The following is a 13,356-nucleotide window of genomic DNA, read 5'->3' as shown; positions in this document are numbered from 1 at the left end:
AGTGTTATGTAAAGATAAATTATTATCCCCTTTAACTAAACTTACAATTTTTATAGTATTTTATGCAACAGTTTTATAAGAGGGGTCAAAAAATGTGAGTGGCGTGGGTAACAATGTGAGCCGAAGGCGAACATTGTTAATAAATACGCCATGAGCATTTTTTGACTACTTATACAACGTTGCATACAATGCTTTTTCTATGAGTAGGCAATATTAAATAAAATACAAAAAAATATAAACAAAATTTTATTTATGAAAATGTGAATGTAAATTTTGGATAGTAGCTAGGTATTACTATATGTATGTAGCTCTTGTCTGCACAAGCACCCATAATACCAAATATTACTGCAACCTGTAACAAGAAAAAGGAAAATTAAATAATATTCAGTTTCAATGCAAAAATATAAAATGTACATAAATATAGCTCGTTGTACTGTGTACCCTAAAAATGTGTATCAAAAATTTTTATAACATATACCAACCTTGCTTAAAAGATAGATCTGATCCGGTGCTTCCAATTAGTCTTTGAAAATACACCAAAGACGTTTTCAGAGAATGACGAAGTTTTGTGCTCCAATCTCCACGCCATGCACTTCTCATAAGATTTGTCGTATAGGTGCTGAGATTTAGTACTTAGGCAACAAATTTTCGGTCGCTGCTTGTGCTGCAGCGGATATTTCTTCAGGTGTAGAAACAATGTAGTCCTCTTTGTCCATTTTCAACACTTTTTATGAACGCAAAACAAATAGTAACGCAAAGTACTCAAAGAACAAGAAATTACCGGGAAAGGCGGGAAACGAGAAACAAACGAGTAATGTCTATGGTTATGTTTTTTTTAAAGCCGTTACACACTACCGCACCGCACAAGGGTCGTGGTGCTGTAGGGTATAAAAGTATTTTTTATTATGTTGGTAGCAATGAACTCAGTACAAATTTATTTCTTTTTTAATAAAAACCGTATGCATTCAATCGTTTGTCACGTTGGTAGCAATGTACCGGTATGTGCCACCTGCTACCCTGCACTAGCTTACCGTATCGTAATGTCTCTAAAACGATACAAGTGCTTTTTTGGGCAATAGACTATAGACTTTTAAGGAGTATTAATAATGTACGCCCTTATATGTTCGTTCGTGACTATGTAAATGACAGATAAAAGTACCCGAGTAGAAAAAATATGTAAAGGCACGGAGGCCAATTCAAAATTACATTTTGACATCAAAATGATATAATTATGATGCATTTCGCTCGTACTTATCCTTACATGTATTGGCGCGAGCGAGACGCAAAGGCGACTGACATTATTTAGAGATTTTGATGTTACAATTTAAGCCTCCAATTTCTGTTATCCACTTGACCTGGGTTTCGGAGGTAGGTACAGTAGACGTCAAAGATATGTTTACACTTTTGCACCTTACTCCTTTGTAATAAGGCGAAAAATGTAAACATATCTTTGAAATCGACTGTACAACTATGAATTGTGCTCTAACTGTCAAGTTAACCCTTATCTTGGCATCGTAACACCCGTGATACATGGAACTTAAAAAAATCTAGCAGGTTCACTTTATTACCTAACACAATAATTCTGCCATCAATATGTCGAGCTACCCTCCTTACTTATAGAAAAAAATAATTGACACGAGTGTCATTGTAAATTAATTAGTAATAATCAACATGGCGCCGCGGAAACAATAGATTTCGGTTCGTACTGGAAGTTTTGCATTTATTTCTTATGTTAGTATATATTTTTCCATAATCTACATTTTGATATCTTTACTGTCTCTTAGTACATACATATTTACAATGCCTTCGAATTTAAAAATATTTAATACACAGAACCTTACATGAAACGGATATGTATTATATTTGATACACTGCCAAGAACTCAGAAATGTACATATCGAAAGGATTGTATTACATTTAATACATTGCCAAGTTATCGTCAAAATATTTTTACATGATTTTTTTATTTTTTTATTTTTGTGGGGTTACAAAACATGCTTCAATTATTTAATATTAGTTGTCGTATTATTTAGTTATTAAACTTTGATTTTTTTAAGTACTAGATGTTATTTAACTATATATTCGTACGCTGTAGCATTATTGCTACGCCGCACAGTGGTTCGAGTTGTATGGGCGCGCAGAATTAATTGTTTTTAAGAATAGGTGGGATTATAAAACGTGTGTAATGTGGTTTTATCGATAGAAATAGGTAAAATAAATAATATAAATAAATTTTTGTTTTGTTTATTAGAAATTTATATTAAAATCATCAAAAATATACTAAAAATACAAAATTATAATAATTCAAAAATGGCTTACAGAATTAAATTGCAATAAATTGAGTATATAATAAAAATAATTACTAGTATAAATAAATAAAAAAGGCTTTAAATTAATAATTTTCTACAATAAATTGTTGTATTTCGTCGTGCTCTCGTCCTGTTTTCTTATAATTATTATTTGCTCTTAAGCTGTAAATAAAAAGGTCAGAAGATGTCAAAAGCAAATTTATGATATCTTCGTTCGCAGATTTCCTTAAGCATTTCCTCGAATGGTACAATCTGTACCGACGATAATCCTTATTCCGCGCTTCCTGGGCTTCTTCGGTTAACATTCCAATCGGTAGAGCAGCAGCGGATATTATTTTACTTCCATGGGTCAGTATTTTGTGTACTGTATTTGGCATATAGTACCATTCGTACAAGCCAACGAATATTTCAGCTGTTTTATTGCAGTAATCTCCAAACTTTTCAGCATCTATTGTGGCACCAGAGTTAATTGCCTGTAATATTACTTAAAACCGGTGAATCAGTTCTTTCTACCCCTGTAATCTTTGCAACTAAACTTGGGTTACTGAAAAATCTCCTGGAGGTATTACCATCATTAGATGACCCCATACCTTGCTTGACGAAGTCAACTTTCAAACCCAATCTTTCGTACAACTCTTTTTGAATTCTATTCTTTTCTGCTTCTTTTTGTGGCCGTGTGACTGCATTTGTACTCCATTTACAAAATGACTTGTTGTAGGCTATGTGTAGAATACATTCCATGAGCTTTCAATACACTTATGCACATCTCGGTCACTTGAAATAGCAATTTCAACTAACTCTGCATTTGAAATGCTGAAACTTCCCATAACTACTAAGTAGGTACAATAACGCAAAAAACAGTGTTATTTTCTCGAATCGATAATTGTAACTGAAGAAGAAGAAAATAATGTATGCATTTTATACCCAAAATCAAGATATTTATTTATTAATCACCCCCATTAAGGTGTTAACCTCATTAAGGTGTTTCCTTACATTAAGTACGCTCATTAGTTATATGGTCATTATTCAAATGTTTGCAGGCCCCGGCAGTTGGAATCAATTTAGTAACTATCTCAGATACTTAAGCTATCATTTGTGTAGGGATTGCAATCCGGACTGGTTTTGAATCCGGCCGGATCCGGCCGGATTTTGGCCTCAATCCGGCGGATCCGGCCGGATCCGGCCGGATTGGTATTGCGGATAAAAAATTCATCAAGTCACGTATTTTATCATGTTTTTAGCGTTATATGCGAAGTTAAGGATATTTTTTAATGGATTAATAAAACGGGTGTCTTAACAGGAGACCTAGGCTCTCCGAAACATGTCGCGCGAGTGACTAAAAACAAGTGAGTCTAAACCGTAAATTATTCAATGTTAGTATGTCTCACAACAGTTTAATTCGATGACGGCTGTTTTAAATTTCAAAAATCAACGTTTTCATTACTTAACCACAAATAAAATCTTCTTTTTCTCTTAAAATATCTATAGCCCAACCCACATTTCCAACAAAAAGGTGCTCTCAATTCAACCTTTTAGTTTTAGCAAACAAAATCAATAAACTTGTATACCTGTACAAGTACATTTAGTAGCATAATAATAACAAAATAAAAAAAAGAAAAAGAAAAATAAATAAAGAGAACAAAATAACATAATAATAAATAAATATCCTGCCCCGCTGCCGGCGGCACCCTAGGTTAGGTTTTTTATAATGTGTTTATAACTTTTTTTTATTGTTTTGTAAGTGTTTTTATATTTTACTTTTATATTCATATTATAATTAACCTAACTTAAGAAGAAAAATAAATAAAGAGAATAATAAATATTATAGGACATTTTTACACAAATTGACTAAGCCCCACGGTAAGCTCAAGAAAGCTTGTGTTGTTGGTACTCAGACAACGATATAATATAATATACAAATACTTAAAATTAAATACATAGAAAGCAACGATGACTCAGGAACTAATATCTGTGCTCATCACACAAATAATTGTCCTTACCGGGATTCGAAAACCCAGGATCGCGGCTCCACAGGCAGGATCACTACCCACTGGCTAGGTCAGACCGGTCGTCAAAAGTCAACATATATTTCTCTATTTAATTTTATAAATATTTATTCATTATATTTTAAATGCAGGTAACACTTATTATAAGTGGGCTAAAATGGTCTGTACAAAATAAAACGAAAGAACATGTACATTAAATTACAATGTAACAACACAATAAATTGAATATAAACCAATCCAGTACTTACGGTGCACGGAAATCTCACGACACATATTTCGTCGGCTAGAAGACTGGCGTCAACTAACAAACAAGTTGTTGTGTTGCTGTTTGCGAGCGAGAAAATTCGAATACTGGCGAGAACTTTTAAATTTTAGCAGTGTTTTAAGCTGTTATTTTACATTTTAGCGCTTTGATTCACTTTACCGGATCCGGGACCGGATCCGGTGAATTTTGCCGGATCCGGTATCATGAAAAATGTGCCGGATCCGGCCGGATTACCGGATCCGCCGGACCGGATTGCAATCCCTACATTTGTGCTATTTTTCGATGGAGTGGACGCTGGCGGAAGAAAGTAATACTCTTTTGAATAATGAAAATTGGCAAAATAATGACTATGTCGTTTTCGCCCAAGCCATACTCAAATTAAGCCACAAAGTCAATAATATTATATAACATATAAATAGCTTAATATATGCTCCTGTAACTAAAATAAATATTTTGTATACTTTAGCGCTGATTTCAGAAATATATGACCTGCAATAAACAAGTTTTTTAAGGGAACATTGGCATGTGTACAGCATCGTGTACTTTGGTCTATTAATTTACTAATAAATAATACACCAAAATTAAAATCCTTTCACGATAGACCTACACAAGTATTCTACTTTTAGATTTAAGACATACGAATGACTAAAGCTGACCTGTAAAATTTGGACTTTATTCCGCTCTTGAACCAATGTGCGCCGTAGCCCGTAGCACGGAAAAATACGTGTATGGCAAAAAATGGCCCCAAAGTAAAAAAAATGTATCTTTTTTACTTTTAATTATTTGTTTACTTTTCATATTTTACTCAACTTTTTGCTGACGACTTTTTTGAAACTTTACGGGATCTAATTTTCCGCCCATGTGATCAGGTATTCGTAGATATAATTTATTTTTACAGGTTTAAGAGTCATCTGATGCTTTAGATTGCGTTTAATTAGCAGTAAATGCTAATTTCTGTTGCATTACATGTTTTATTTTTATTTAAATCTGAATTTTTCTTCTAAAAAGTAGGTAACTATTTTGTCGAGTTATTGGCATGGTATCAAATATGATACATATGATTTTCCGAAACTGGAAAATCCTGGATTTTTTTTCTTATTTTTTAATAGTCTAGTATGCTCAATAGGTGACAAAATACTAAAAAAATGTTCATATTTAAGATATTTTGAGCCTTGCCAAGATAAGGGTTAAGGGACAGGGGGCTGCCCCATATCAAAACCTAGTAAGGGTTTGAGACCAAATTTTACACGAGCACGTAAGAACATACAATTTGTGTCTGATTTTTTCTGATCTCTGCATTGTTGTGATCTCTATGTTTTATAAATTGTATTTGCATGCATTTCTATATATTATTGATGCAAATAAATGATTGAATATGAATATGTCAGATTTTGTGATTTATTAAGCCCTCGAGACAGCAACCTATTAAGATCACATTATAAATAAATCTAAACCAAAGGTATTTTCCACGTCCACAACCGGACATGTCACAGAACCTTTAAACCGCCGAAGTTCTAAGTTCAAATGTCAACTAGCGTCCTTGCGATGCGCTCGCGCATATAAATAGCGCATCCCGCCGAGAGATGGCATCAGTCGCTCACTAGCTCTCAAGCCGGGACCACCAAAAAACTCGCCAAAATGAAATCGGTTAGTGGTTTTTGTGTGTTCTGATTGACAGATCTTGCTTGTCTTTTGTGATCGATTAAAACTTATTTCTCAACAGAAAAAAAATTATCACATATGGATACCTATTTATATTTACTATTACCTACTTTTGTTAAACATTGCAAAGTTTTTGTAAACAGTTCATAGTTAAGATTAAACTTATAAATCTTTGAACTCATTTGTATACGTTCAGTGTTTATCGATCAAATTCATTTCTAATTAGGATACTTACTCTTAACTTCTCTTTTATTAAGCATAATAAAATAAAGCAATACCTAATTACCTGTTAAGTGTATCTTAGTCTTTATCCTTTATCCGGACAAAAGTGTGGACAAAGGAAAATTGAAAAAAAAAGAACACACACACACACTTATCTCGATCTCCATTCCATCCATTATTTTTCAAATTCTACTTTTTTTTAAACGCTTAGTCCAGAAATATAAAATTAAACATTATTTATTGCAGTTCATCGTATTCGCCCTGATCGTGGCCGCCGTGGCCGCCGCCCCCCAACGCAGCCCTGACGCAGACGCTCAGGTCCTCCGATACGACGCTGAGAACAACGTCGATAGCTACCAATACGCGTAAGTCCATCTTCATCTATCTCGTGTTGTCCCGGCTTTTTGCTGGGAGCCTAGGGTTCGCTTGGCAACTTTTTAAAGCAACTGCCATCAGAACGAAGGGAAAATAGGCCTTACTGTGATTAGTCCAGTTTCCCCACGATGCTTTTCCTCACGGAAAAGTGACTGGGAAATATAAAAATATGATATATCGTACATAAATTCTGAAAAACTCATTGGTACGAGCTGTGCTTTCAATTCGCAACCCCTGGATTGAAAGTCGCACGTTATTAGGTACCGCTATGGATGACATACGATCCAAGATCCAACTAAAAAAACAAAGTAACTAATCAACGCTGTAAAACGCAGAATATTTTTCACTCCTTACTTTTTTATCCTTTAACACCTCTTCTAATACGTAATTTTCTCCACAGAGTTGAGACCTCCAACGGCATTTCGCAACAGGAGCAAGGACAGCTCCAGAACGCCGGCTCCGAAAACGAGGCTATCTCCGTCCGTGGCTCCTTCTCCTACACCGGCCCCGACGGCGTCGTCTACACCGTCACCTATATCGCTGACGAGAACGGCTTCCAGCCCCAAGGCGCCCATCTCCCAGTAGCCCCTTAAACTAGTCAATCCCCACCCTTCTGTAGCAATGCTGTGATAAGAGCCCGGTTGTTAATAAAGTTTTAGTTTTTTTGTTTTAATTTTATGCTGTTGTTTTATTGTTTTTTATGTGCACAGTCAGTAGAGAGCACGTGAGAGCGCCGTCTTCCTTTTTAGTCCTGTTTTACCCAATGAAAGCAGAATTTAGCGTGTCATTTGTGCTGGAATCGATACAATAACGTACAGTTGATTTATACAGTCCAAAAAAATTATTGCCCGAAAGAAAAACGAACGAAATAGCAAAAAAGTTACTGTACTTTTTGTCAAATTGAAATGAACTTATTTGAAGAACTTAAAAGCATCATCTATAGATATGATCTAATTAACAAACTAAACGAATTAAATATTAATGAGAATGGCAAAAGCGTCTCTGGAAATTTACAACATACCTATAGAATACACATATTGGAAATGTAAAAAACAATGTTACGCAGGCAGGTTAGACAATTGCATTATAGTATAAGCGATCACCCCAAGACGTTTATTTTCAATTTAGGAGTATGTTCTTTGCCAATTTGTATTACAAATACAATCATACCAATTACCTACGTCAACAGCACCAATAATTTTGAAGATGTATTCATTTCTGAAAATGACAGAATTGAAAGGGCAGAAGACCTTAAAGACGATGATGTAACTTATTAAATTGATGACCAATAAAAGCCAAAACAGGATTCCAGATTCAGAAAATCAGGCTAACTTCATAGTCATAAAGATGTAAATTTGTATTAACCTTCTTGTGGTGGGCAGATGTTACATTATCATTTATAATTTCATCCTTGAAATTTGAATTTGACATTTGACTATTTTAAGACACACAAAATCGTTATATTATTACAAAGTTAAGTTTAGTCATGGTCGGCTTAGTTTAATGGGATGTTTTCGTGTTTAGTATTCATTAAATTGTCATCAAAATGGGTTAGCGATAATTTATGCATCTACATTGGATATGTTTTAACTATGTACAAGTTTATTCAAATAAGTCTATTTTTCTAATTTCTAATTTTCTTTCTAAAGTCTAATTTTATAAAATGTTTACTAAAATTATATTCATCTTTATGCATATAAAACTAACAAAATTTGTCACAAGATAAAAAAATACTAACCGGCTTCATTTTAAGACTCCTTTTAACTTTCTTTTCCTAAGACGAAGAAGGAGGTGAAATAATCTCTTTTCGCTATACCAACTGAAGTACTTTATAGAATTAACATAAAAACAAGTTTAAAATTAAACTCATCATTTTCCCCATATTTAGAGTTAAGTAATATTTAAAGTGACGTTATTCGAGGTTTTCCTTGAAAATAATTATACTAGCATATGTGCAAATTGCGGGAAGTTTCCAAAGAGTTTGATAAATTTTCGGAAATTTAATAGGAAAACAAATCAAACAAAGGAAACAAACACAACACACAACAACAACACAAACCAAGGAAACAAAGGAAATTTTCATTTACAAAATGGACAAAATCGATTTCTTTACAAAAATATGAGATTTATAGATTAATTATAAAGTAATAATGTGGTGCGTCCCACAATGAAAAAGGGAAAATAATAATATATTATAATTCAAATATATGGGAAGTTTCCTAAATTTGACCTTGTGGTAAAATTGCCATTTTGGAACATTTCCGACGGAACATCAGTCTTATAATAGGACTTTACGGTACGTTTGACGCCGATATCTGTCTGTGGCATCGTAACTCTCAAATGGATGGACCGATTTCGATACGGTTTTTTTTACGTGAATGCGAGGTTCCTTGCGGTAGTTCTTAGCTATGTTTGAAGAGTATCAGCTCTTTTCCAAAAGTGATGTAGGTACCTAAGGCATTTTCGTAACTCTCAAATGGATGGAGCGATTTCGATACGGTTTTTTTACGTGAATGCGAGGTTCCTTGCGGTAGTTCTTAGCTATGTTTGAAGAGTATCAGCCCTTTTCCAAAAGTGATGTAGGTACCTAAGGCATTTTTGGCATAAAATAGTTTAAAATCTTATGATTAGCGCAAGGGGTTTTTAAATTTAATTTAATATGTGTTTATTAATGTTATTGTTTTTTTCTTAAACAAACACATTATCAAACTAAAACTCCACATCGAGATAAAACATAAAGTACGAGTAATATCTCAATTTGGGATTTAAAAGTTGATTTTTAGTTTAAAGCGCCTAAACAAGTATCAAACGAAAGTATTAAAAAAAAATATTAAGTATTTTCAAAAAAAGGTCGAAAAGTAAGTATTTTTAACATTTTTGTACCTATACTTAGTTACCATTTGAATATCGCCCGATATTCGCTACCGAATTGTATCCGCAAGCATTCGATCGAACCCATCTTCATTACAAGTTAACCTTTACCGAACTAACCCAATGACATTCACCTTGTTACGTAAGTGTGCGCATCTTTAACGACCCATTCTGCATAAAAATGTCATAACTCACGTCTATTATGGATTAAAATTCAATTTTATGCGTGTGGGATAAGAATGAATTTTGAATAAGCAACGCGCGCGCATCTTATGACCCTGCTCGGAAGAAGAATGTTCTAACTCAGGCCCGTTTGAGCATTCGTTTTCAATCATATGATATAAGGGTTAGGATTGAATTTTGAATAAATAATGTTGAGTTGACCATAAGTTACTGATTGTTAGTGTTTTATGGAATTGACAGATCGAAAGTTCATTTCTCACAGTCAATATGGTTGTGATATGCAAATTAGAAATTGCAAAAAAATTGCGTTTACAATTTTTTTTGTATGAAATATTTTTTGGTGATCATTATTTTTGGGGTTTTTATTATACAAGTAGTGCTTTTTTATTGGTTTGTACCTATGTAGGTAATATTTGGAATTATGTAGAAGTTATGGCTAGTATTCATATTTTACCTACCTAGGTAGATTTGTAAGTTTAGTTCTTAAAGAAAAAAAAACCTTGTTCTATTTCCACCAAAGTGCTTTTGTTTTGTGACACATTTTTTTATTTGCTAAGTAAGTAAATACTCTTTATTGCACCAATAATATTACGTTTTACATGTAAAACTACAATGAAACAAAATAAGGTACAAATACATTTAAGATTTAGTTTTATAGATTTCTGAAATTATTCGGGATAAACAAACAATGCGACTTTTTGTACAAACGTTTTTAAATTTTTTTAGAACGTTATTTTCAACATAGAATAATCTATACCCAGTTACGAAATTGACATTTTCTGTTTATTGGAATCTTACAAATTCATTTGTTTCCCACATTGTCCTCTCCAGTTACGTTATAGTTGCGTAATAACTAGTTACGTAACTGACATTTTGCGAAGACGCGCCCGATTAACAACTGGTTATGTTGATTAAGGACGAGTTAAGGAGCGACCCATTTTAAGTTGTAACTATAATTAAAGAGCGAAGAGAAAAAACCGTTAACATTATTAAACATGGTTATACTTGTATATGATTTGATAACTAAGTTAATAATATTTATTATTTTGCAAACAATTTTCATCTTGCTTCGGCTGTTGTAATATATATGAGAGTGTAGGATAGGTAGGTACGACTCGCTGTTGCTGCAGCATTTTGGGGTAGCACATTTTACCTTAGACGACCTTACACTATTCTAAGTGATATTTAATAATTATTTTTATATAATTATTGGTAAAAAAGAGATTAAATACATCAATTCAAATTAAGTCAAAAGTCAAAGTGCGTAGGCATTTTAGTAGATATCGAATCTAAAGTTTTATTTTATGTCCCCCAAACCAAACAGAACCTGTTATAACGAATTCCGTGGGCTGTTAATGGTTTCATCTTCATATTGATGTTGATGTTATTATTTGTTGATGTTATTATTTTTGCTTTTATGTAAATTCAATGTTGACGTGTAAAAGTGCCCTTGTGGCCTATTTGCTGAATAAATGTTGATGTTTGATGTTTATTCTAATTTTGTGACATTGAGACAAAAAAATATTAATGAATTGATATACAACCTATTTAATACCAATATTAAAGAAATATTTAACAATTTAGAATGGAGTTAAATGTTGGACCTTAGCATATCATTTTGCGATATTGGTTTTCACGGTAAAAACGACAGACCTATTGCTAAAAAGTATCAGGAACTGTAGAACTATGGTGCATGCTAATAGAACACCAATAAAAACGTGATCTGCTAGACTTTGATATGCCAACTTTACAGACATGAAAAATACGCACGCAAGTTTTAGTCTTGCCGAAGTCGTGAATTTTTCTTTTAATTAAAAAAAATTTAATATCGCTTCCAGATGTATTTGCCTGATAAAACAAACAGTAAAGTAAACGTGTATTGCTAAATAACGTATTTTCACATAGTCTACAAGAATTTAAATTCGCAACATCGACGCAGATTTTTTTATAAGTAGTTCCTCTCCTTAAATTCTGTTTTTTTTTTCAGGTGCATGTTTTTTTAGGCACCTACAAAATAGCTAATAACTAGGTAAAGCGATCAATATCGATCTTGGTACGAATAAAATGCAAACTCGCGACTGCGACTGCAAATTTACGATCTAAAATTAAAGAACCTCACTTTGACCCATGCGTGGACAGAGCATAGAGTGAATAACGGTCTTATTCTGAGACGTCACTTAATATAGACGTATTCTTAAACTTTTGATGAGCTCGCAGATTCATATACATATATTTGTATATTTTCATAAGACACAGTATATAGGTGCTACATTGAAATAGGACTGCCAAACTGCTAAACAGTTTGATGGCAGTCATAATATGTTACTTAAAGTAAAAGCAAATTTTCTAACATGTGAAAATTTCTGTGATTTTTATACTTTTTCTACTTAGAATCAATAGAGAAAAAAATATTCTCAAAATTTCCATACATTTTTGGTGTAAAGTTATTTGGAAGTGTAGTGAGACAAGAGGAAATAACTTAAATATTATTTATTCTTTAAGAATCAAAAGAGCTCATGATTACGAAAAAAATAACATAAAACTCTCATAAAATATTTCACATATTTTGAGGAAAGTGGCAAGCAGCTTTGTATGCAAATAAGTAATTATTTAATATCATTTTACTAAAAACATGCAGTCTAACCTGAGTTTACTACCTAATTTTGGAGAATTAAATATACATACATATAATCACGCCTATTTCCCGGAGGGGTAGGCAGAGAGCACTGATTTCCACTTGCTACGATCCTGACATACCTCTTTCGCTTCCTGTACATTCATAACATTTCTCATACACGCTCGCCGGTTTAGGGTGCTCTTGACCTGGCCTTTCTTCAGGATTTCCTCAATCTGATCAGAGAAAGTCCGCCGAGGTCAACCCCTTCCAACTCCCACTTCCATTTTTCCCTCATACACTCTCTTAATAAAAACACTACACACTCTCTAATTAAATATGTAATTTAAAACATTATTTTATACTTTTGAATAACGTTTTATACTTTGTAATAACTACAAAATTCAGATAAAAAAATATTAAAATTTAATTGAGCTATTGATTTAATAAGAAAAAAATGTCCGCAAAGTAAAAGTGATGCGTCGAATACTCCCGCGCAGCCGGTTACGTCGTAACTTGAATGCCAAGGTCGGTCAGGTCAGGTGACAGTGACGGTTAGAATTAAAATGAGATTTACCCGATTTTTACATAAAGCTTGGGGTGTAAGATTTTTCTCAAAAAATAATTTATAATACAAGATTTTATTCTACAGACAATCAATACTCATCGAGACAATTAAAAAAAAAGAAAAAAAGAAGAAGAAGAGCTAAAAAGGCTTGGACATGAAACTCCATGTTATAACACCTTTATGTAAAACCTTTTTTATGCGCATTTGAATGAAAAAAAGTCTATCTAACAAACCTTAAGGTTGCGTTGTTTTTATCACATAGTTCCTATGGACATTTCCTG

General features: G+C 33.1%; 3 protein-coding genes across 3 annotated transcripts in view; all 3 read left to right on the top strand.

The window, feature by feature from the left end:
* Positions 1–13,356, top strand: part of LOC134664315 (neurexin-4) — a 426,329-nt gene that overhangs the window by 138,302 nt on the left and 274,671 nt on the right. The window lies entirely within an intron of this gene.
* LOC134664303 (L-aminoadipate-semialdehyde dehydrogenase-phosphopantetheinyl transferase) overlaps positions 1–13,356 on the top strand; it is a 264,536-nt gene that overhangs the window by 137,801 nt on the left and 113,379 nt on the right. The gene's annotated exons all lie outside the window — the stretch shown is intronic.
* Positions 6,172–7,508, top strand: LOC134664313 (cuticle protein CP14.6-like). The gene is made up of 3 exons (XM_063520883.1): positions 6,172–6,227; positions 6,711–6,829; positions 7,240–7,508. Exons 1-3 carry the CDS (start codon positions 6,219–6,221, stop codon positions 7,430–7,432), a joined length of 321 nt encoding a protein of 106 aa, XP_063376953.1. The 5' UTR covers positions 6,172–6,218; the 3' UTR covers positions 7,433–7,508.

Source organism: Cydia fagiglandana, chromosome 5, assembly GCF_963556715.1.
Source record: "Cydia fagiglandana chromosome 5, ilCydFagi1.1, whole genome shotgun sequence".
In the NCBI taxonomy this organism is placed as follows: domain Eukaryota; kingdom Metazoa; phylum Arthropoda; class Insecta; order Lepidoptera; family Tortricidae; genus Cydia; species Cydia fagiglandana.
This window is presented reverse-complemented; position numbering and strand designations above follow the sequence as displayed.

Excerpts from the sequence above, each read along its gene's own strand:
- LOC134664313 (XM_063520883.1), top strand. Across the intron at positions 6,830-7,239 it reads GTCGATAGCTACCAATACGC|AGTTGAGACCTCCAACGGCA; the intron begins GTAAGTCCATCT and ends TTTTCTCCACAG.